Raw genomic sequence first — 26,381 nt, 5'->3', positions numbered from 1 at the left:
TTGAATTTCAAATTAAATTTTTTAACACACTCAGAATGTTGTAGGGTTGCCTTAAACGAATTATTAAAGTGACTCTAATCTAAGGCACCAGTTTTTTCAATGAATACCAATCAGCTTTTTAAATCCACACCATTGATCTAAATCATCATCTCTGTCTTAGTGATTCAAATTAATTGAATCATGAATTGAATCGATCATTAATCCAATAAGAATTAATTGATTCAAAACAGAAGTCTAGATTCAATGATCACATTGATATAAAAACAAGGATTTGATCTAAGAATCACTAGGTTGATTCAAATGATTGATTCAATAAATTTTACCCTAAAGAAATCAGAAATGGCAACTACTTTTTGTGTCTGTCAAGGGTAAGAAGAAAAAAAATTTCATTAGCCATGCATTAAATTATTTCCATAAATCGAACAGCTTAATATGATTTTTATGAAAGTAAACGTATGCAAATGTAAAAATGACAGGTGCTTCAAAATTTTCTAGGATGTGCTATTTGATTTTCATAAATTAATAAGGGCATAAAAACAAAAACTTTGAATCCATACCATTTGAAAAGAATTGATAATAAATAAGTCTAAAAAAAAAAAAAAAAAAGAACTGAAAACATTTCTTTTTTTAATTTTTAATGAATCTGCCTGTATTTTTCAATAAGGTCAGGATTTTACATTTATCACTTTAAAACCAGCACACCTACCAAATTATCTACTGACATGTTAAAAAATTTTAATATGTATTTTTTCGAAATTTCCAAATATTTTGTTGAAATTCCACTATTTTTAAAACTCTAATTTCATATCAGGTCAAAGTTGTTTGGAGTTAATTCATAGAGAAAATAACTTTGGATATCTATAAACCTTTACTTTCTAAAAAATTAAAGATGCATTACATTTTAAAAAATAACATGTTTCTTTTTAATAACAGTTTTAAAATTTTATACTTATTTCGAGCTAATGTATAAAACAAAATAATTTTAAATGTCAATAAGCCTTTACTCATTTGGGTCATTCTCACAAAAACAGTCATCTTCATGCCCCAGTATATTTTATGTTTGTTTTACAGCTTACGAGAAAAAAAAATTCAGGGAAAGTGTCCTTCAGAATGCAAGCTAACAAAGGAATAAAAATAAAATTATCAATTTTTATTTTTTATTTATTTTAGGTAATTAAAATATACCAATATGTCATTCCCTCACTTGTCCCCACTGCTGATTTAAAAAAAGAAAAAAATTGTTACTGAAATAAAAAATTTTTTTTTACAAATTCGTGTTTTTTATTTCAGAATACTGAAATATAGAATTCAGAAAATCAATTTTAAGTTTAATTTCTGATAAAAATATTAACGCAGCACTATTTTAAACTTTGTCCCCAGTGTTTCGCGTCATTCCCTCACTACAATGTTCTTATCACCTGCAATCAATCTTCTTAGAATAAAAATATTTTAATAAAAACTTCAGAAGTTAACAACTGGCATCATAGAACAAAATTGCAGTATGTTTCCATCTTCAACTTAAGGAAGCTTTGCTGTGGAATAAATTTGAATGAATCAAACCAGGTAAAATTTTTTACATTTGTCATTCCCTCATGTCATTTTTTAGAGTAAAATAAAATACAACTTCATCGAGAAAGGTGATAATTATATGTTGCTTTCTTGTATGAATATAATTGTACGTGATTAACTTCAGAAATTAATTAGGCCTAACTGTTACTTTTAAATTTTATTGAATTCGTCATTCCCTCACTAGTGTATAAAGTGAGGGAATGGCGCTGAAGTGAGGGAATGATTCAATATGAGTATATTATCAAATTTTTTTTTGCTCAATCGTGCCAGCCAATTTTATTTCCCAAACCTGTAAAAACTATTAAATATATAAGACTAAATTATAATAAATATTAGATATACTTAGTATGTTATCATTTTCAAACTTTAGGTAGATGTAACTTAGATAAAAACATGTATTAAAATAAAATATCATTCCCTCACTATTAGTGTCATTCCCTCACTTTTTAAATAGTGAAAATAATTAATTTACTTACTAATTAATTTGAAAAATAAATTAAAAAATAATAAATTAATTTATTAAATTAATTAATTTATTTATTAAATTAATTATTAATTATTATAAATTAATTAATTATAAATTAATTATTTAAAAAATTAATTAATTTAAATATTAAGTATAATTTATAGGATATATACTTTCCTTATAATGCCATTACATATTTCTATTAATATAAAAAGTTTCAGAGCTTTTTATTCACTTTCCTTTTTTGGGATTTTATGAACTGAAAAATGACAGTTTTCGTGAGAATGACCCATTTAAACATCTAGATTAAGAATAAATATTAAAAACGGTCTATACCTTTTATCTAGAATTTTCAGTTTCGTAAAAGTTCAAAATTGAAGTTTATTTACAAAAGAAAATAGATAAATATTTCTTTACAATTCTTTAATTTATTTAAAAAGCATTAAGAAAAAAATAATTAAAAATATTATTTCAGAAATAATTTAAAATCTAGCGATTGCGATTAGAAAGTCGTCACAACTTTTTCCTTTAAAATAATAAATAATAATAATAATACTTCGCAATTCAAATAATTATATGTTGCTTTAAACGCTTAAGGTCGCCCACATTAGTAGTTACTGCAAAAGAATGGTTGCCCTTTCATTTTAGGAAAAGAACAATAAGTTCAGAACAGGTAAATAAAAAAAAATATATATATATAAAACTCACACGGGATACGAAATTCCTCCTCTACGATTTCTGTTTGGGCGCCCAGAAATCAAAAATGACCTCAGATGAAGAGGTCAAGCGAAATTAAAACACCACGAGCAGCATTATTTGGATGATAATGAAGCGAATATGACGGAAAGAAAAATGCAATTTAATACTAAGTTACTGCGTAGAGGTCAAGTGTGTGGGTGGATATTCCACTCATTTAGGAGATGAAAAAAAGAATAAAATAAATAGTGTGGTTGGAATACAAATCCCTTTTACGTCAGAGAGGGTAACGACGAAATATTTAAGAGTTTGAGAAATTCAACTATGTAATGGAATTACTTCTATGCAGTGGAATTACTTTTATGCAATGAAATTACTTCTTAAATCGTACTAAATTAATTTATATACCTCATGAGGTTTGTAAATAAGGAATTCTGTATATCGAAATAAACAAATGTTAATGCTATAAATTTCTTATTTTTAACATTAAGTTTGAAACAATATATGTTTTGTGAAATTATATTTGTTTTACGTGTTGCAAATGCAATAATAAAATTTGGTGTCAGTATAAGTCAAACATATAAATAATTCCATTTAATAAAAATAAAATAGAAATTAAATTTCATTCAATTGCAAATAATAGTAATACGCCTTCTTTTCAGAATTATGTCCCATACGTCTTCTTTTGTATATCGTGAAAGAATAGATGTATATCTTTTCTTTTACTTTATATCCCTGGATATTTATACAGTGTTCTCCCTCAGCGTTTTTAGAAGGGTGGCTCAACCTACCTTCACTATCCCTATAAATGCGCCCTCTTTCCCCTTTTTGTAAAAATAAGCCACCATCCTTTAAAAACGCTGCCTTTTCAATAATATTCCATCTAAAAAAATTAATTCACTGTTTAAATAATAATTACACACTGGTAGAATTACACGTGTTAAAAAGTTTAATTCTTATTACTATAACAAATATTTAACTTATTAGGATTATTTTCATCTGGTTAAATTTTTATAACTTTCCCTTTTTACGGTGTTAAGTAAGTGCCATTTCAAAACTCGAAGTGCCTTTTTCTATGAGGAAGCATCCTGCCTTTTTTTTTATTCTTAAAGAGAATTCTGATTTATATTTACTATTTTACTTTGTTCCTGAATATTTATGTTTATATATTTCTATAAAAACTATAGCAACCCACTCATATTAATTCAAAAGCTATAAAAATTTGACAGCTAAACTGTCCGCAATTCGTTCAATAATTATCAAACTTATTGTAAAAAGTATATCATAATTGTGTTTCCAGCTAACTTGTACAAACAATAAAAAAAAGAAGGATTTTTTACATCCCAGCTTGTATCACCCTATTTTAAATCATAAATTTGCAAGAATATACCAAACTCGGCTAGAAATTAGAGGTGATTTGTTTGACCAAGACTACTAAAATTTGCCTCTGATCACCATAAAGTAATTATCCATGGTCTTCTGGGTCACAATCGATGTAAAGAAATGATATGCTGTTTTAGTTTTTAGATATCAGTTTTGTATTTCAGTCAGCATATTTGTCCCAGAATAGCATATTTTATCGTAATCATGAAAATTGAACTTTCTCTGTATTGAAACTTCTAATTTAAAATCACTTTATCATTTCATTCATTTTTTTTTCTAAATTTAACAGAAGCATATAAACGACCCAGTAAAAAATGTTTACGGACTAGTAATATCTTTTAGTTGCTGGTTCTTCGAATCAGTAGCCGACTTTCTTAATTTCTACCCCTGTCATATCAATTATTATTATTATTATTATTTTTTTTTTGAAGATGTGACACTATCCCAGCACAAGAAAATGTTATTTATAAATAAATAATTGAAGCGGTCAATGTTAATAGGGGTTTTGTAACATTTTTACGAAAAAAAGTTTTTCGTTGGTTTTGGAATATCAATCACCGATTATCATGTACCGAGTAATTTTCTAGACTGCCTAAAGAAGAGAACCCAACAATTCAATTTGGAAACAATTAAAACAATCTTTCCGCAATCGACGCAGCTTATGTTTTTCTCGAAAGTGCAGATTTGTAACATACTCTTTCTTATTATTAATTATTAAACAATCACAAACAGTTTATTCAATGGCCACAAACAAAGCGTTTTGAAGGTTCCCGATATTTTTGTTCTCGATAAACATGAAGAAACCATTTTAAAAAAAAGAAGAAAATGAAGTTCACCATGATTCGAGGTATCGTGGCACCACTACTTTAAGCGTAACATCTATTTTAACTAATTTTTATGAATAAATCAGGAAAACGTGTCTCATATATGTAACACAATACTAGCCCGATAAAATATTATAATAAATGATTAAACTACACTGTAAAAAATACTAGCAATCAGGGCTCTGGTACTTTTTATCGTAATTTGATCCAGGATTTTTTACAATGAATTCCTGTACGTGTATTTTGATATTTTTTTTTTTACCTTGTTGAAACACTATATCTCTATAGAAGTTTAATCACATGCATTAATAAAAAAAAAACAAATTTTGCTAATTCAAATGTTTAAATCTTTCTTATTGTTAATTATAACATTATTTGATATAATAAAAAGTTTAGTGAGCAGCGAATTCTTCAAAGTATAGATTTCATACTACATTAATTAAGTGCAAAAATAAGTTAACTTTTATACACATTTTTCTAATTCATATGTTTAAATCCTTCTTTTTGTTAATTATAACACTATTTGATATAATTAGAAGTTTAATGAACCGCGAATTCTTCAAAGTATAGATTTCATACTACATTAATTAAGTGCAAAAGTAAGTTAACTTTTATACACATTTTTCTAATTCATATGTTTAAATCTTTCTTTTTATTAATTATAACACTATTTGATATAATAAGAAGTTTAGTGAACCGCGAATTCTTCAAAGTATAGATTTCATACTACATTAATTAAGTGCAAAAATAAGTTAGCCTTTATTAAGCGTTATTTCAATGAAGTTGTTTAAATTTCCAAGGAAGTCGTTAAAAAAAATAGGAGGTTGAATCTTCAAGATAAGACATTAATTTCTTGGTAATAGAGACGTTTCTAAGAGCGTGACTAGAGCTCTGGGATTATTAAGAACGAAAAAAGAAAAAAGAGGGGAAGGCAGTAATAAAACAGATTTTGGGACGATAGAGGGGGTACAAGAGTTCTATGGAAGTTAGAACTAAATCATGATTTCATGAAGCGCAGTTTAAACTTAAGATATTAATATTTTCGGATAGAGGAGGAAAATAATAATGCCTTATTGAAAGAATAAAAATATATTCAGACATACAATACTTTTTTATTTTTAAGATGCAACCATTTAGCACACTAAAATTGATTTTTTTTTTCTTCTTCAAAAATGTGTTAGTTGAATTTATAGTTTTCCTAAATAAAAAACCTTTACTAACTCTTTATTTAGCAATTTCAATCCCAAATTTTGCTCAAGAATTCATGAAATGAATTTTGTTCTCTAATGCTAATTTTTCACTGTTTGCAAATGATTTGCACGAGTTCGAAATTTGCAGAACTTTTTTATGCAATTAACGTTACAAAAAATACCAAATAGAAGAAACATTGTAGCCTGTTGCAACTAATTCAAAAAAGAATTTAAACTGATTGAATAAATGATTTTGTAATATGCTTAAGCTACTTTTAAATGTAGTTTATAAAGAAATTTAGAGATATTAATTAACAAATAATATCGATAAAAATTTTTTTTAAAAATTTATGAGAAATCAAACGTTATATTCGTATTATATTCATAACGTATTATATTCAGCAATAACACCTAAAAATATTCATACGTTTTCTACCTTCTCTTTTCGTGAACTTCTTCATTTTCGTTATTTGATTTCACATTTTTGTTTCATTATCAATTTTTTTCTGGTTAATTCTGGTTTATAATTGATTATATGAACAAAATCAACAGAAATAACAAAAAATTCTTTTTCTATTAAACAATAAAGGTTAATTACAAGCTAAATTTTTTTTCCCTAGGTAGCTTGAATCGTTCAGTTGTTTCTTTCCAGAGCTTAAACCACTCAATATTTCCCCAAGAGTTTCGATTCAATTTTTATCCGTTTAATTTTTTAGATCACAAGAATCGCAGCAAAAAAATTCTGGTTTAAAATTCATTATATGAACAAAACAAACAGAAATAACTAAAAATTCTTTTTATTTAAAACAATAAAGGTTAATTACAAGCTAAATTTTTTTCCCTAGGTAGCTTGAATCGTTCAGTTGTTTCTTTCCAGAGCTTAAACCACTCAATATTTCCCCAAGAGTTTCGATTCAATTTTTATCCGTTTAATTTTTTAGATCACAAGAATCGCAGCAAAAAAATTCTGGTTTAAAATTCATTATATGAACAAAACAAACAGAAATAACTAAAAATTCTTTTTATTTAAAACAATAAAGGTTAATTACAAGCTAAATTTTTTTCCCTAGGTAGCTTGAATCGTTCAGTTGTTTCTTTCCAGAGCTTGAACCACTCACTATTTCCCCAAGAATTTCGATTCAATTTTTATCCGTTTAATTTTTTAGATCACAAGAATCGCAGCAAAAAAATTCTGGTTTAAAATTCATTATATGAACAAAACAAACAGAAATAACTAAAAATTCTTTTTATTTAAAACAATAAAGGTTAATTACAAGCTAAATTTTTTTCCCTAGGTAGCTTGAATCGTTCAGTTGTTTCTTTCCAGAGCTTGAACCACTCTTTATTTCCCCAAGAATTTCGATTCAATTTTTATCCGTTTAATTTTTTAGATCACAAGAATCGCAGCAAAAAAATTCTGGTTTAAAATTCATTATATGAACAAAACAAACAGAAATAACTAAAAATTCTTTTTATTTAAAACAATAAAGGTTAATTACAAGCTAAATTTTTTTCCCTAGGTAGCTTGAATCGTTCAGTTGTTTCTTTCCAGAGCTTAAACCACTCAATATTTCCCCAAGAGTTTCGATTCAATTTTTATCCGTTTAATTTTTTAGATCACAAGAATCGCAGCAAATAAATTCTGGTTTAAAATTCATTATCTGAACAAAATCAAAAGAAATAACTAAAAATTCTTTTTTATTTAAAACAATAAAGGTTAATCAAAAATGGAACCTTCAAGCTAAATTTTTTTTCCAGGGTAGCTTGAATCATTCCGTTATTTTTTTCCAGAGCTTGAACCACTCAAGAATTTCGATTCAATTTTTATCCGTTTAATTTTTTAGATCACAAGAATCGCAGCAAATAAATTCTGATTTAAAATTAATAATATGAACAAAATAAACAGAAATAACTAAAATTTCGTTGTTTAAAACAATAAAGGTTAATTAAAAAATGGAACCTTCAAGCTTAATTTTTTTTTCCTGGGTAGCTTGAATCATTCCGTTATTTTTTTCCAGAGCTTGAACCACTCAATATTTCCCCAAGAATTTCGATTCAATTTTTATCTGTTTAAATTCGATTTCTAAGGAATTTTCTTTACTTCTCACTCCTAATGATTAGTGAATTATTGCATCCATTTGTATAGCAACTTCAGTACACAAAAGAAAATTATTAGTTAAAAATTTTAAAAATTGTTTATCTTAATTGCAAAATTTTACAAAAAAAAATGTGAAATTACACAAATTTGATTTAAATTTTTATATCCCTAAAAATTAATTCATCACAATGAACGTTGATTGCAAAAAAAAGAATGAAAATAGGCACTGAAAATCCGCTGATCTCAGTAACCTCTAAATGGAATTATAAATATTTATATGCGATTGCTTAAAATGTTGGATGTTTTGAAATTTTCATCGCTACCTTGGCTGTGATAATCAATGTCAAACCAAAGGCTCCGGTAACATTATTTTATGGGCTACTTTGAGTGTAAAAAAAAAATTATTGCTAAGAAAATTATATCTCTAATTATCTTCCATCTTACTCGGAAAACGAAAGACAATAGGCTTTTAAAATGCGGCACAATTTATGAACTATGTTTATTTATGATTTATATCTCTTTTTATGAAACATATTTTTATTTTTCTGAAAATAATGCTGCAGTAAAAGTAAACTTAAGAGCCCGCTAGATTACATCTATAAGTCACGCGACAAACATATTGCAAAATATAAAAATCGCACTAACACTAATATAATAGCACTAACACTAATATGATAATGGAATGAATATATTATTGGAATGAATAAACCCAGGATTATTGGAGCAAACTTTAAGAGGAGATAGGGAACATCACAAAGATCTAGATTTGCATAGCTACCCTCAGTCGGAAATGTCTTCGTTCGCCGCTAGGTGATGTTGTTCATAAGATGGATTGGACGTGGTGGACCGGCTTCCTGGCCACCATGCTCTCTTGTTTTAAGCAGTAAGTATGGATTTCTTTTTTGGGGGTGCTCTGAAAAAATCCTATGGAAGCAACACCAGTGGATTCCGAAATGGATCTGGTTGCAAGAATCGTCTGTGCTGCAGTGGATATCCAACAAAATCCTGGTGCATTTGCATCAGGTGCAGTGCATCACCAATCCATGGTCCGACGGTGTAACGCATGCATCTCTAGCCATAGTGAAAAGTTTGAACATCTTTTATGACATTTTCACACATCATTTATCAAAGCACGTGACATCTTTTACCAATAAATATTTCAGAAGATCTCAGTCTAGTGTCTCTTTGTTTCTTGTAATTGGCTTAAAACTTTCCCATGACGTTTCCGACCATGGGTTGCTATACAATTCTGATTCCTTGTGCTGTCCCCTACCTCTCCTTAAAGTTTGTTCCAATAATCTTAGGACACCTTGTATAAGCACGAAATACCATTTAATAAAAAGAGTGGGAATATGAGAGAGTGGAAAAATATTGAAGAGAACGAGGTCATTCAAAATAAGGAGGGAAAAAATAACATTCAAAATAATAACATTTAAAATAAGGAGAACTAAAAGAAAAAGAAGATTTATTTCGAATTATTTCTTCTTTCCCCCCCGGTAAAATCGCATTTATATATCGATATAAACTATACATGGGATAATTCAGTATAGTTGTTACAAACTCGAAGGACGGATGGAACACATCATGAGGATTGAGGATAATTTGCCGCTAGGGGTACTTCCTCCCTATAGACTGGCTGTTCGTGAGCATTTGAAACAGTTCTTTTATTGATCTAAATTATCGTTACTTGAAGTTTTTTTACCAATAATTGTCGAAAATTACATTCAAATAGGCTTAAAAATAACTGTTTTATTGTAGTTTATCGATCAGTTTGAAGAAGTTGCCAGCTTTGTTACCAAATTAAACCAGGATGACACAGCTATATTTTGATCGATTTAAAAACACTTTTTGACAATATTTAAATAAATAAATTTAGTTAGTTTAGGTGAATGAAAATACCGGCTCATATGTACACGAACAGCCAGTTCAGAGGAAGGGGAAGTGCTCCTTGCTGTGTGCAATGAGACTTCGATGATATCTGATGATGGGTTGCTATATAATTTTCATTCTGCATTATATATAATTATGTATTGACATATCTTAACGCGTTGTAGATTAAACACAATTTGATTAACGTTAATACATTCAAGTTATTTAAATGGAAGTTGATTCGGTAGGATAAAATTGCAAAATGATTGTTGAATATTAGTTTTGAAATGCTAGTACACAATTTTAAAAACTTAATTTTATAAGTCAAATTGTTAGATAATCATTTTGCAATTTAAAGAGAAGAAAATATATCAAAATGCCTAGTCGCATTGTTTCACCCATATCATTTCCCCCCAGCAGAACAGGAATTAAAGTTCATTTATGGTAGTAAAGTACTGTAATTTTAATTTGTGAAATAAAATCTTACCGGCTACTTCTAGAGTGGCATTTCGACTTCGAGCTCTACCTAAATCGTTTATTGCTACACACCAGTAAGTTCCCGTATCTTGTTCTCGCTTGTTATGGAGTACGTGAAGAAAAAACAGAGATCCACTTGGAAGAATGTTGCGATTGGAATTATCATAGACCCGTGAGCCTTCGTGGTACCACTCGATATTTGGGGTAGGTCTACCCTCGGCGTTGCAGTTTAAAGTAGCAGGTTCATGTTTTCGAACTAACACATCAGATGGATGCTCTGTTATTCGTGGAGGACGAGACTGACCTAAAAATAAAAAATATTCATGATTAAAGGAACATTTCATTTCAGAAGATTAACACATTAATAATATTATTGGATATTTTTGAATTAGTATAGGGTACTGTTCGGAATTAGACTGCAAGAAATGTCTACAGCTTAAATTTCAACTGGAACATTTGAATTTTATCTCAAATTTTCGTTTCTGAAATGGTTGATAACTAGTTAACATGTTTTGTTCAATTTAAAAATTGTAATTTTTTAATTTTATTTTCTTTAAAAATTATAAGTTTTTAAGAACAAAAAATTAATCGATATTTAATTTTTTAATTAAATTATATAGAACATTTTTTAAAAAAAATTGTAGATTAATATTTAAATTAAAAATATGCAATTCTTTTAAAATTACTAAATTAAGTTTAAAAAAAAATTGTAATTCAATATTTAAATTGATTCTTAAATTTTTTTTAAATAATCCATACATTTTAATTAAAAATAAGAAATGATATGTGTCTATTAATTTTCTTTCTTTTTTATTCTTTTTTTAATTCTTTTTTTTTTTAAAAATAATTTATATTAAAAATAACAATTTATAAATTGAATTAAACATATTAAATAGTTATCAACCTTTTTAGAAAAGAAAATTAGACACAAAGCTCGATCATCCCAGTTGGGATTTGAATCTCGGACCTCTCTGGCAGATGGCGTGCAGCCTGACCGTTACACCAAAAATACGTTTCTGCAGGAACGTTTATGTTAGTTTAAAAGCAAATGAACTGAAGCTTTAATGGGTCATATTTTATCCTAGGGGCAGATCTAGCCTCTAATTTATACCCTATCAAAGATTTTCAACCATGCTTGTTAAATTAAGCTTAACTTTGTATTAATAGGAATTTTCACGATGTTGACTTTCCTCGTTAGGAAAAAAAAAATTAAAAGTTCTTTTGTCAAGGAAAAAATGTGCATAAAATTTGCATGACCCAAAAATCTTCAGTGATTTTGGGATAAGAATTACAATTCAGAAAATTCAAAAATCCTAATTGAATTAAGAGTCCTTCAGATATGTTAGAGCGTTTCTTGTTAGAATTCAATTATCAGTTAGATGATTTACGGATCAATTCTAAATAAATTAATTTACTGCTAAAACATGTGAAAGCAATCGAACTTAGCCATGTTATTTATTTCACGTGCATTCAACGTCAACGTTAGATAGATAATTTCAATGTTTAAATATACTTACAATACATTGAAATAGACAGAAGTAGCTAATTTAGACATTAGGATAGATTAGTCGTTAAAGGAAATACAATACTCTCATTTTGAAGCACACAAAATCTCTGGCTCTATATTTTTTCTGGTAGTGTAGTTAGGGTAGTAGTTAAGTTTGGGACTTACCATAGATATTAAACCAGTTACAGGAACTTTTAAAGCAATAAAAAAAAGCTTTTTGTTATTTTATTCTTGAAGTAAGTTGTCTTCAAGAATAAAATAATAAAAAAGCTCAAGTAGCGGCTGGTCAACGAGCTCGTATCAAATTTGTTACTTTATCTAAATTAAGTCGTAAAATAATAATAATAACAACTCAGCAATCGATGCTACGTATCTTAAAATAAATTGGTTTTATTAATGCAACTTTCAATGTGCAAGAATGAAAATATTCAGTTAATATCGAAGTTATTTCATTTTTATTACATCACCAAACTTAGAGTTCAAAGACTTGACGTTTTTCTCATCTTAAAGAGAAAAAAAAAGCAAGATAACAGTCATTTCAGCTAGGGCACTGAAGTAAAACATTAAAAAAAAAAAATCATACATCGCTTTAATATAGCTGGGATGCTTTTAGTTTGAAATACAAAATTAACACTTTTCAAAATTGACAAAACCCAACTGTGAAAAAACAACAATGAACAGTGCAAAAAAATGAAGGGAACATTCTACGAAAATAAGCGTTTCAAAGGACATTTTTCATCATTACTTTATAAATAACTATATTGCTAGATCTTCCGCCAAGTTTGAGAGGGTTCACCTGGACGACCGCCACACACGATTAATATTTAAGTCAATGAATGTGAGCATCAAGCAAATATAGAATAGAAAAGACGTTTCTGTGTTTACATAAACGACATCATTGAGAGAACTGGAAAAGGAAATGGGGTGATAGTGCAGGGACGGAGGGAAAAGGAATGAAATGAAAAAGCTTTCATACACCCGGAATAGAAATTCTAAAAATTACTAATGCTTACTCATAGAATTCAGTATACACTCATTCCGTTTAGATCCCATAGATACTAAAAATTATAAGGGGATAACCTTTGGAGTCAAACATCATATAAATTCATTATTGGCACCAAACAAATTAGGCATTATGGTTAACTAAATAATCCCAAAAAGACTGAAGAGGTAAGATATTACTAGATTAAAAACTTCATTCGCTTCAAAAATATACAAATTGGGAATAGCAACAGTCGACAAGTTACACTCGCTCGGAAATAGAAGCCAAGGTATTAAGGTATAGTGACCGGTGTTTGAATATTTCGGGTATAAAAAAGTAGAATCAGCGATTACTTCTGAGAAAACTCCCTAAAACAATTTTAAAAAAAAAAATCTAGTAAAAATCGTAAAATTCATTTACGAAATTCGATTAAAAAATTCGTTACATTTTACATTTTATTTTTGCCGTAAAACAAGAAATTAATTTAAATGATCTATTATAGGATCCCTATTTGTTCGGACATGGATGCATGGCAACTCCACCACTTAATTCAACTAATTTCACCATTTTTCCGATCAAATTGAACTGCCATTTGCAATAACCGCATGAAAAAGCAGTAGGTAAGCGCGATATTATATAATTCCATACACATCAATACTTCTAACAGCATTTTAGAACAGTTTTCCTTGCATTTTTACACAAATAAAATCTAGCGTCGAAATAAAAATGCATGCGAATGCAGATTGGATTACCTTATAGAATCGATAAAAATATTCTTTAAGGCATCAAGATAAATATCTGATGTTTCGCTCCTCATAAAGTCTTCTGCTTCACAAAGTGGTATTCAAGATGTTGGGAATTTTTCCTCGGATAAAGTACTAAATCTTCACTGATAAAAACCACTTCATCTTAAGCATCTGAAGAGAGGTGCAAACTTAAGCCATGATCGAATGGCTTCTTTTTTTCTTCTTCGTACTATTTGCTTCTTCACACCTCACCTTCATTTTTCAAGTACCTGATATGAAAAGTCTGATTAATGGAGGATGTTCGCAAAGACACCAGTCGTAAATTTTCGTATGATGTGACTCTATGTATGACATGGGCATTGATAAGAACCATCCCAACTCTTTCAACGAGGATAGCTTGGATACCTTCAGATATTTCGATTTATCTTTGTATTTTCCCCCCCAAAAAGACTTAAAAATGTCCTTTTTTTAAATCTTTTTTCTTTTTAAATCATTTGATCAGTATGAGAAGTGGGAACTTATCCGATTAGTGTTCAAGTTGACAAATTGGCCGGAACGTGTGTTGTTCACATTATTATGCGAAACGTGATTTACTAAATTAGATAAAAGACGTAAGGTGAGGAAGATATGCCATAAATAAGCATTTCCAATTCTTCTCACGTTTACATGCAGTTGAATTTATATTAATTTTTAAAGTAAAATATATTTATAAGTTAAAAAAAAAAAACGATGTGATTGCCTCTTTTTGATGTCAGCATTTAACCGAACAAAAATAGGATAATTGAAGAAAATGCAAAAAGCAAGGGAGGAAACTTTGTGTGAAAGGCCGGAAAACATGATAACAATGATCAATATTCTTAAAATTAAGCCTTTGGGTAGATTTTTTGGCACGTTTTTTGGTAATTCGCAAAAAAGGATATTCACAACAGAATTAGTTTCCGAGTAAAATTATATATTCACTCAAAAAATAAGGAAAATAGAAGTTAAAAAAAGAAAAGAAAGGAAATCAAATATAATAAAAACTCGAATTAGGGACGAACAAGTTATCAAAAACATTCGAATCTCAGATTCGTTTGATCTGAATATTCAAATAAGTGCAGTGATTCGATAATACAATAGATTTAAATCAAGAGATTAAGAATCAGTTTGAAAATGAATCAATATATTTTAATCAAATCAACTGATATAGAGTAAAAAAGATAATTCGAAGGATTTTAAAAAGAATTAACTCAATAGTTTTCATTCGAATTATTAATTCGAATCACCACATCGATTTGTATCAACACAATGTCCTACTTCACATTGTCATAAATGTCGGAGCATTGAACAATATCGGTCTAATTTGATGAACCCTTGATATGGGGAATAAATTGAACATTATCTTGTTTCTTACAAGATACTATGGATAACATTAATGGAAACACAGTTCAATTTAACACCTTAAAGTTACAGCAAATTTGCCCAGTTATGGCTCAAGGTATTATAGTTTAACAATGAACCAATTTCTTGATAGCAGCAACATCTCGAATCACGAACAACCATTCAGATTTTCAGTATCAGTTTTTAAAAATCCTTTTCTCAACTTTTTAGAAAATCTTATCTTTTGTCTAAATAATTACATTTTTGTTCGGCTTATTAAACACACATTTAGCCTTATTTCAAAATTCACGACACCCTATTATAGACAAAAAATGTATCATGCTTTCATCTATAATATGTCTTTGTTTTTAGAGCCTAGATTGTACAATTGACCTAAATCCTTGATTATATAATCAGTACCAACTACATAATCAAAGCGTAGGAAGCGCGATTTAAGTCTCTTTTAATTGAGGTTCGCTGCATAAACAATGAACTGAGTGATTAATGATCGTAAATGGAATCGTTTAACATACTAAGGTGTTTGTATCATTCCTCATTAATATTTATTCCAAATTCTACGGTGATTTCAAAGCTAATGAAGTATCTTTAATATATTTGGAAAGGCACAGGTTGTCTAACATCAAATTGAAGTTAGTCATTGTTAAAAATTATCACTATTATTGTTTTTATCTGAAAAACAAAATTCTTCTGTTTCTTAAAGTTTGATTTCACCACTTTAACTTCGTGCAACTAGAAAATAAATTCAGTTATTCCATAAAAAAAATTATTTTGTAAATTCTATTGCAGGGCAATAACATCGTTTTGCTCTCAGTGCATGGTGCTCTCTATTAATTGATATTTTAGCATTTAAAAAACATGTTGTTTACATTATTGTACCAAACGTGAGTGCAAAAAAATATTATTATTTATGAAAATAAAAACTAATAAAATAATTTACAATTTTCGATTGCCTCCTGACGTGGTATTGCCCTGAATACTACAGGAATTTTTTGGACTGTTGCTCCGATGTTAATCTATAGCTTAATTAAACAAACCAAAACGAAATCAAAATATAAAGAAAAAATACTTCATTAAAATGGGGGATAAAGCATTTTGGTTTAAATAGGTGATAAATAAGTTATTTCCCTTAGTTATTGAATATAATAAACAAAAATTTTAGCATTTCAACGGCAATTTTTGTGTTGCAAGTTAGTTTTTCCTGTTAAAATAAAAACGTCTTGTTTGTTTTTAGCTCAATAAATGTAAACGGTTCAGTTATTTTCGCAGTAATGCAAGATTTAATTTATATGCATTAAGCAGCATATAACATAGAAATATTTATTAATCACAAATACATATCCCCAAACTTTAGGATTGTTTGAAGCTTTGATTACCTTTAAGCCCTTTTCCATGCGTTTCAATTAAAAATGAATTAAGAGTAATTAAATTTTTGATTTCCATCATTATTCGAAAAAAAAACAATAAAAAATTAAATCATACAGATAATATTCATTATCGAGATTACTGTTGTGATCTATAAAGGAACATACCCACCCTATAAAAATTAAAACGGATACTTATATATTTAAACGTTATTCCCCCCATTAAGAGGGAGGAATGATGTGATCAAATCAGTACTGCAGTGCAACAATTAGTTTCTCTGGTTCGAAGGAATTTCTTACCGCTTATCATCACTTACATGAGAAAAGGGGGGATTAATAGCTGGAATATTAGCCATATGGAATCCTTCATCCCTCAATATCATGCACACATAACAGATAATAGCAGCATATAGATGAAGGCGAAAGGAAAGCATAACTTGTCAACTAACTGCAATATTCCAAAGAGGCCTCTCATTCCCAATGGAGTGGTTGAAAATCAGTCACAAGTAGAACAAATAGGCTAGTAATATCGTCTGCAAAGGGCACTACTGCAGCCGATAGAACGGGAAAAAAATTGCTATGATAGGGGAGATGGAAGCATTAGAAGAAGAAAAAAAAATCTTCGCACGAACATAAATATACAAAAGCTGAAAGCCTGCACATTTTCGAGCAAGATAAGAATGTGCTGGGCAGATAAATAGCGTTGAAAGAGCGTAGAGGGGGGAATGAGTTTGATACCCTCTTTTCCAAAAGATATTTGTAAGCAGAAGACAGAATAAAACTAGCCTGGCTTTTAAAAATGTTGCAGTTCTTGATGAAGGCAACTCTTGTGGGTTAGCTTCAGGGGGCTACTGGATGGTCTGGTACTTATCTTGGGCTGAAAAGCGACACTATTTCGCTTTTTTCTGTTATTTTTGTAATCTGGAATGAAGGAACTCCAAATGTCGCCATTGTTGGCAGGATTAATCCTGTTTATTTTCTTTCAGAGAAAGAAAGCGATGGAGATACTGATAACATTGTTTGGTACTTTCAAATAATAATAAAAGGACTAATTATAAAGAAAAATGCTAAGTCTGGAGAATTATTGACACAGCATTTATAAATTACAGTTAATTGTAAAGTAATCAAAAACACTATATCTGATATCGTTTATAGTTTTTAAAAAGCAAAATACAGCAATTGTCATTAATTGGTGTAAAAACTTTAAAATATAAATACCATAATTGAAGATAATGTGTATATTTTTCAATTACAGAAATTTTCAATTAAAATGTAACAATTCTTGCTAAAGGATTAAGCTCCGTATTGATCTTATAAAATTTAATGCATTTGAAGTAAAAATCATATTTGTTTTACAAAAGGTTAAGGGGGAAAAACTGTTTCCAGTTTCTTTCTCACGGCTAGATGTAACGTATAGTGGATAACAAGTAATAACTGTTTTACAGTTTATAACTGTTTTAACAGTTAATAACACCATCAAGCTTTTTAATCAGCTTTTGTAGCGATTCAACCACATATGCCTAAACAGAAAAGAAAAGTTTTGTAATTAAGTCTACAAGATAAGCGAATATTAATTATTTTCCAACAAGCAGTACATTGTTAAGATCTTCTGCTAAGAAACTGGGTTGAAAAAAAAAGCAAAGAATAAATTAATAAATGATTAATATGATATGGAAAGGGGGTAAATACACAAAAAATTAAGAATTTATGTACTTTTTGCCTCAACTTATATTATTAGCAATGGAATCAAAGTTTGAAAATTGTATTTATGAAAAAGCAAGAATGAGAAATTACGGCGATAGCTAAAAGCTTAATTGGATCTGTAAACATGGTATGTTTAAAGTGAATCAGATAAGTATGGTGAATTTATCATGTATCTATATTAATAAAATAAATAGTTCTGTTATGATATAAAAAAAATTTTTTTAACCATAAAAACATCCACTTCACAATACCATGCCCTTGTTATTTTATGACTTGAGGAAAACTCTGAATAAATGAAAAGAAGATAAAAGTCGTTGTATTTGCTTTCTTTGAAGACATCGGTGAAGTAGTTTTATAATGGGCAATAACGTTTTTTTTTATTTTTAAAAAAAAGGTATTTTGGAAGCACTCCTTTATTCGATTCTTAAATGCAATTTTCAATGGATCACTTACTCATGGGTCGTTTCCTCCCAAGAGAGCTGTTTAAATCATATTTCAGAAGCATTTTCATACCCTGCCCTTCAACTGCATCTGCAAGCGTACGAGAAAATAATAAATCTATAGCTTTTTGATGCGTAACTTGAAACTGAGGTTGCGCCAGACCTGCGACCCGCACGGATGTTTTCGTTCATTTTTACGGTAATTTTGAGAAAAAAATTTTCTGAATAAAGAAAAGTTGAAGGGTGAGGCTTTACATAAAAAAATCTTTTTTTCCCACAATTCATAGCTATTATAAAGCCTCTGGTGGGGGTTTTCTAACAATTCAATGTCCAAAACAGGGTGCAGCTAGATGGGTAATAGGGTAGAATATCCTCTTTTTAACGATATTTGCGGAACTAGCAAAAGAAATTTGGGAAAATGTTGATAAATAATAGAATCAAGTGTATAAGCAAAGAGAATCATCAAGCTGGTTATTTTTTTTTAATAATGCGCACATGTACGAAAAACACAAGCTAACAAAAAAAGAAGACAATAATTTAAACTACTCCCATTATGCTTCTTATAGATTTATCTCATTTTTATTCATTATTATTATTATGTGGAATACAGATCCAATCTACGAAGCATTCATCCTATCACGTGATTGAAACCAAGGACATTAATAGACATACGTCTACATTCTTTTGTTCTTTTACAAGTACACCATTATTGTTAGAATGACTGGCTCGAGGAGGATGCCAGTGGAAATTGTAGCTTACTTGCCTATTATTGTTAATATATATTTTTATTAAGCTTCTTTATTTTTGAGAAACCCTCGCTTCACCCCCTTTATCCTACAAATGGGGGCTCGTCCACGGGAATGTGGATCGCGATTTGAGCAATAACCGGATCTGTCGCGAAGGACAGAATTGATCCAGAAACTTTCATGAAACTTTCGAATCATCCTGAAATTATTGGATTATTTTGTGAAGCAGAAGTGCAGTCATCTTTTCCGTGGAAGTGCAGTGTGAAATCCTTGGATACGAAAAGGGATACGAATCTGGTTTGAATCAACGAAACATTGGATTACCATTGGACACTGAGAGTCTCTTCAAACAAGGTAGGAAATTTTCAATTTTAAAAATGTATAAAAATTCAAAGAAAGAAGACCTAGTAAAAGTATTAAAGGAAATAGGAGGTATCGCAGACAGCAGCGATAATATCGTTAAATTAAAAGAAAAAATTGAATGTTCCGAAATATTTAAGAATGATTCTGAATTTGTCAAAAATTTGATAACTAACGCCGTAGAAGAAAGAGTACAAATAGCAGACAGGGAACTAAAACAAAGCGAAATTCAGATTGAGTTAGAAAAACTAAAATTAGAAAGACTCGAGAAAGAAATGCTTTTATTAGAGGCGAAAAACAAAGCATTTGAAATTGACCCTCCCAAAACAATAAATGATACACCTCAAACAAACATTGAGAATCTAATTCATAGCATTAAAACTCTATCTCTTCCAGTTCCATCGAAACCTGAAAACTTTATTCAATTTTTTTCATCGTTGGAAAGAGCTTTTAATACGAAAAACATAAATGAGAGGCTTAAAGCTGAAATCTTAATTAATATGCTAGGTGAAAAAGCAAACAGCATCTTGTTATACATTGAAGAAGAGGAATTAAAAAATTACGAAAAACTTAAATCATTAATTCTAAGAGAAAACCAAATAACCCCTCAACAGTGTCTATTTAATTTTCGCCACCAAAGAAAAAATTTTGATGAATCACACATTCAATTTGCAACACGAATTCGTTCAACTTTTGAGTATTATTTACGTCTGAGAGAAGTAAATGACTTTAAAACATTATGTGATTTAATCATTTCGGATAAAATATATGAAACACTAGACAGAGACACATCCGCCCATATTGGCGTAAGACAGGCTAATGGTTGGTTCAAGCCTCTCGAATTAGCACAAGAATGCGATATTTACTTTACGGCAAAAAGAAAATCGCAAAATGAACAGCAGTCAACATTCAACCACACAGAAAATCAACATCGATATAGGAGCACTTTTCATTCTCCTAAAAACACTCATCAAGAAAGATATAGGGCAAACACTTTTAAACGAACAGATAAATTGCCAGACACTAGAAACTGCTACATTTGCGGTGCGAATTCACATTTCGCAAAAAATTGCAATATGAAGTTTAAAGAAACTCAAAACCAAACTAATCCTTCACAAATTAATGCAAATCAGATTAATCAAATCGAAAGTAAAAACTCAATCAATGAACAATGTGTAAATAATTTGGAATTTATTGAATTAAACGTTAATGAACGAAAAATTAACTGTTTAGTAGATTCGGGTTCACGCATTTGTGTTATAAATAGCAAATATGTAAATTTGAAAGATCGTATCCCAGAAAGTTCAATTGAATTAAAAAGTTGTTTTGGAGAGATAATTAAAGCGAAAACTTATTCTCTTACAATTTCACTCCCAAGTCAAAACATCATTAAACGTGAATTATGCATCCCGTTCGCAGTAACCGATAAACTTTCGATGTGTTGCGTCATAATCCCTCAAGTAAAAGCTCTTCTTTTCGAGTGTCAAATTTCAGATTCGCCAGATGTTAAATTCAAAACAACTTCGAACACTTCGAATAAAAAAATAAATGATCAAAATGCTTATGCAGGAGATTTATTGCAAAAGGAAAATTCTCAATCTCAATGTTTACTTTTAAACAAGAAAAACGATCTGTGTTTAAATGATTCCTTGTCTTTTGATAATTCCTTATTATGTGATACTTTGCATGATGATAACAACTTTTTATTTGAATTTCATGATGATATTTTTAATTGTTTTCAATTGAATATAAATGATATAAATACTATGCACTTAAATCATATCAAAAATGAGCATGTTAAACAGGGTGTATTTAATCTTATCCAAAACTATAAGCCTCACAAAGTGAAAACAAGTAATTTAGAAATGAATATAATTTTAACAGACGATACACCAATTTACTGTAAACCTCGTCGATTACCATATGTTGAAAAACAAATAGTTGATTCCCAAATAAAGGAATGGTTATCAAAAGGTATTATTAAACCTAGTAATTCAGATTTTGCTTCCCCTATTGTTTTGTGTAAGAAGAAAAATGGTACTATGCGTCTTTGCGTGGATTATCGTAAGTTAAACAAAAAGACAATTAAGGATAGATTCCCCCTTCCTGTCTTAGATGATATTTTAGATAGTATAAGCTAGGCAAAAATTCATTCTCTACTGGATCTTAAAAACGCATTTTTTCACTTACAAATAAATGAAGATAGTCAAAAATACACATCATTTGTCACCACCAATGGTCAGTATGAATTTACCAAAGTGCCCTTCGGTTTAGCTAATAGCCCTGCCGAATTTCAACGATTTATTAATCACATATTCAGAGATCTAATTAATGAAGGCATTATGGTAATATACATGGACGATATAGACGTAATAGCGAAGGATGAAATTGAAGGTCTAGAGCGTTTAACAAAAATCTTTAAGATAGCCTCAGAATATGGCTTGGAGATAAATTTCGAAAAATGTCAATTTCTAAAAACTAAAGTTAATTTTTTGGGACACATAATCGAAAACGGTACTATTACACCTTCAATGGAAAAAACGAAAGCAGTTACAAATTTCCCTGAACCTAAGAATATCAAGCAAATTCAGAGTTTCTTAGGCCTTACAAGTTATTTCCGTAAATTTATTCAAGGATATGCATATATTGCAAAACCATTAAGCGACTTATTGCGTAAAGACATTAATTTTATTTTTGGACCAGAACAAAAAATCGCTTTTCAAAAATTGAAAGAAAAATTATCAACAAACCCAGTTCTCAATTTGTTTAGACAGGGTGCTAGAACAGAATTGCATACAGATGCATCTAAACTTGGTTACGGAGCAATCCTATTGCAAGAGGGCGATGATGGAAAATTCCACCCAGTTCATTACATGAGTCGGAAAACCTCAGTACAGGAAGAAAAATATTCCAGTTACGAGTTAGAGGTCTTAGCTATCATAACAGCTTTACAGAAATTTCGCATTTATTTATTAGGACAAAAATTCAAAATTGTTACCGATTGTTCGGCATTCCAAAAAACTATGGAGAAAAAAGAAATTACCCCTAAAATAGCTCGTTGGGCATTATTTCTAGAAGAATTTGAATACGAAATAATTCATCGCTCAGGGACACACATGCGTCACGTTGATGCCTTAAGCCGTTATCCAATAATGATTATTGAAACCCCTGAAATAACACCTAAAATTTCAACAGCCCAAAAAGAGGACGAATTTATATCAACAATTAAGGAATTAATTAACTGTGGTAAAAAGGATAATTACTTTGTGAAAAATGATATTCTTTACAAAATTGTTAACGATAGAGATTTATTAGTGGTCCCTAAGACCATGCAAATAGAAATTGTAAAAAATGCTCATGAATTAGGTCATTATGGGGTAAACAAAACAGAAAATCTTGTTAAAGATAAATATTTTTTCCCAAACATCAGACAGTGCGTAGAAAATGTAATTAACAGTTGTGTTAAGTGTATTTTAGTAAACAGGAAAAAGGGAAAAGCAGAGGGTTTATTAAACCCAATTCCAAAAGGTGAAACTCCATTAGACACATATCACATTGACTTTATTGGTCCAATGCCATCCACCAATAAAAACTACAACCATATTTTTTCTGTGGTAGATGCATTCACAAAATACGTATGGCTCTATCCTGTAAAATCTACATCATCATTCGATGCCATTCAGAAATTAAACCTACAACAAACAAATTTTGGAAATCCTAATAGACTGATTAGCGATAAAGGTGCCGCGTTTACTTCTAAAGAATTTAGCGACTATTGTGCAAATGAAGACATTACTCATCTTACCATCACAACTGGAATCCCACGAGGAAACGGAATGATTGAAAGAATTCACGAGACACTTATCCCCATTTTAGCAAAACTATCCATAAACGATCCAGAGAAATGGTATAAATACGTACCATTAGTACAAAGAACATTAAACTCTACTACATCTAGAAGTACCAAATACTCGCCATTTGAACTGCTCACTGGCATTAAAATGAAACAAAAACAAGATGACAAGCTTTTGGAAATATTGAAGGAAGAACATGAAAACACCATAATGTGTAACAGACAAGAGATTCGTGACAACGCTAAAGTCAACATTTATAAGATTCAAGAGGAAAACAAGCGAACATATGACAAAAAGCGGAAGAAAGCTCACAAGTATGAGAAAGGGGATGTCGTTGCCATTCAACGAACGCAGTTCGGTACAGGACTCAAGTTGAGACCAAAATTCTACGGACCTTATGAAGTTACTAAGGTGAACAACAACGATAGATACAATGTCAGAAAACTTGGAACTCACGATGGTCCTAATATGACTTCTACTGCTGCAGACCATATGAAGATCTGGGGAAATTGAAAAAAAAAAAAAAACTAATAATTTTTTTTTGTTTCTTATAGCCAATTGTTTTGAAATATTTGCTTTTGTACTGTTCTTTTTTTTCTTGTGTATTTTCAGAAAATGTCTTTGGAACAAACATGTCTATTGGTGAGAAGGTGGTCACCGCGGTCGGTGAAGAGCAGGACGGCCGTGTGGAATACAGATCCAATCTACGAAGCATTCATCCTATCACGTGATTGAAACCAAGGACATTAATAGACATACGTCTACATTCTTTTGTTCTTTTACAAGTACACCATTATTGTTAGAATGACTGGCTCGAGGAGGATGCCAGTGGAAATTGTAGCTTACTTGCCTATTATTGTTAATATATATTTTTATTAAGTTTAGCACAGCTTCTTTATTTTTGAGAAACCCTCGCTTCACCCCCTTTATCCTACAATTATTATTATTATTATTATTATTAAAGATTTGAAAGTTGAATTGCATTGCTGATCACACCGCAATTTTCATCGTTTGCGAAATAAAAAATAGGTCTACTAATAAAATAAAATAATTCCAATGTTTTCAAACACATGATTAAATATGGCAAGATCGAAAACCAAATGCTAGTTATTAAATAATGATAGGAAATAAGCTATGCACAAATATGATTTTTACTTCAGTGAATGTAGGCTACTGAATTATGCTGTATCATTCATTGTTCCAAACTATAAATACGATGTGCCAAAAGAAATTAAAGTTTTGTACAAGTTGAAATATAGTGAAACCCAACGGTGTCCGAATGGTGCTCCCCGAAGCCCTGGGATACCATGGGAGCTCCGAGAGGTAAAATATTTTAAAATCAGAAATAATTTTTGAAACAATTATATTTATATCAAAACAATAAACCATAATTTCTAGAATAGTTCGATTATTTTTATGAAATTATTTTAAGTGAAATTTCAATACAAAAAAAAAAAAAAAAAAAAAAAAAAAATGGCAAAATTTAAAAAAAATTGCATTAGTATTTCTCGTCGAACTTTTCAATTCAAAATAAGATGACCAAATTCAAGAATAATTCCCAACGATTTAATACATAACGATTCCTAACGATTACAAGAATAATTCTCAACGTTTATAAGAGTTTTTTTTTTCTTTTTCGAAAACTATAACTTAGCTTATTTCTTAATTTTCAGCTAATAGTTCTTTTTTGAAAACTATAATTCAGTTTATTTTAATAATTTTCAGTTATGCATGCACCGAAAACAAATTTAGAACTAGACTAGATACCACTTTAGGCATGCGAATTTAAATTTTTGACATTAAAAAAAATTTTTTTTTTAGAGTTTTATTGACAATAATTTCGACGGTGTAAAACTTCACTGGCAGCCATTTTAAAATTAGTATTTTTATTTGAAAACGGTAAATAAAAATCACAAAATTTTTCCTTAAATACAAAAAATAAAGGAAATTTGAATCAAAATTTTCAGTTTAGAAAGTAATTTATAAATATGAGAAAATCAAAATTTGAAGCTAACGACAGATTTAGCTATTAAAAAGAATATGTAGGAGGCTGTGAAAGCTCCAACATATGGCCCCATAGGCTCAACGAAAAAAAAAAATGAGGTCATGAGCACGCATATAAAATTTGAAAAAACATAATAAATGGAGAAACAGCTTTTACGCTCCTTTCTATATCTTGTCTTCAACATACGATTGAAAGTGGAAAAACATGTCATTCACTGACCTTTGACTGATAGAGCGTCTCTGATAAATGAAGTTCCACGTTTTGGGGCTTTTACATCGAACACCGCCCCTATCACACATTTCCTTCGAACATTTTGCGTTAAGAAACAAATCACATTTCACAGCTCTTATGCAGGAAAGAAATAATAATAGCGAACTCCAAGAAAAAGCACCCCAAACCTAATAGATAATTGACTAATAAATACTAAACTTTGCTTCAGCGCACGAAGATGTGCAATTTCAATACTTCTATTTTCTATAACAAATTCTCATTTATCTATCTGTTAGCCGTTAATGCGAATAATTTATTTACATGTGGTGTTTGGTGCGAATGCAATCATATCTTATATACAACAGTCTTAGAAGATGAAAGGCATTTACTTTTAATGCTTATCTTCCATATGCAATATTTATAATTATTTGCTACAGGGTTGGCAAGATTTTGCCGCAGGTGGAAAAAACCATGGTAAATACCGGTAAAAACCGTCCAGGCAAAAACAGGTTTT

At 29.7% G+C, this 26,381-nt stretch overlaps 1 protein-coding gene and 1 long non-coding RNA gene across 7 annotated transcripts in view; one reads left to right on the top strand and one right to left on the bottom strand.

Moving 5' to 3' along the window:
- LOC107447205 (roundabout homolog 1) overlaps positions 1 to 26,381 on the bottom strand; it is a 130,849-nt gene that overhangs the window by 38,498 nt on the left and 65,970 nt on the right. For all 6 annotated transcript variants that reach the window (XM_087168003.1, XM_087168001.1, XM_087168002.1 and 3 more), the window contains exon 2: positions 10,583 to 10,876. In XM_087168003.1, the coding sequence (XP_087024129.1) occupies positions 10,583 to 10,876 (294 nt within the window). The remainder of the gene's footprint in view (positions 1 to 10,582; positions 10,877 to 26,381) is intronic.
- Positions 19,490 to 24,536, top strand: LOC147807223 (uncharacterized). Its single transcript, XR_015435564.1, has 2 exons — positions 19,490 to 19,792; positions 24,265 to 24,536. It is a non-coding gene; the product is annotated as an uncharacterized LOC147807223 (long non-coding RNA).

The sequence above is a fragment of the Parasteatoda tepidariorum genome, chromosome 7, assembly GCF_982258835.1.
Source record: "Parasteatoda tepidariorum strain Cologne lab strain chromosome 7, Ptep-v5.0, whole genome shotgun sequence".
Taxonomy (NCBI): domain Eukaryota; kingdom Metazoa; phylum Arthropoda; class Arachnida; order Araneae; family Theridiidae; genus Parasteatoda; species Parasteatoda tepidariorum.
This window is presented reverse-complemented; position numbering and strand designations above follow the sequence as displayed.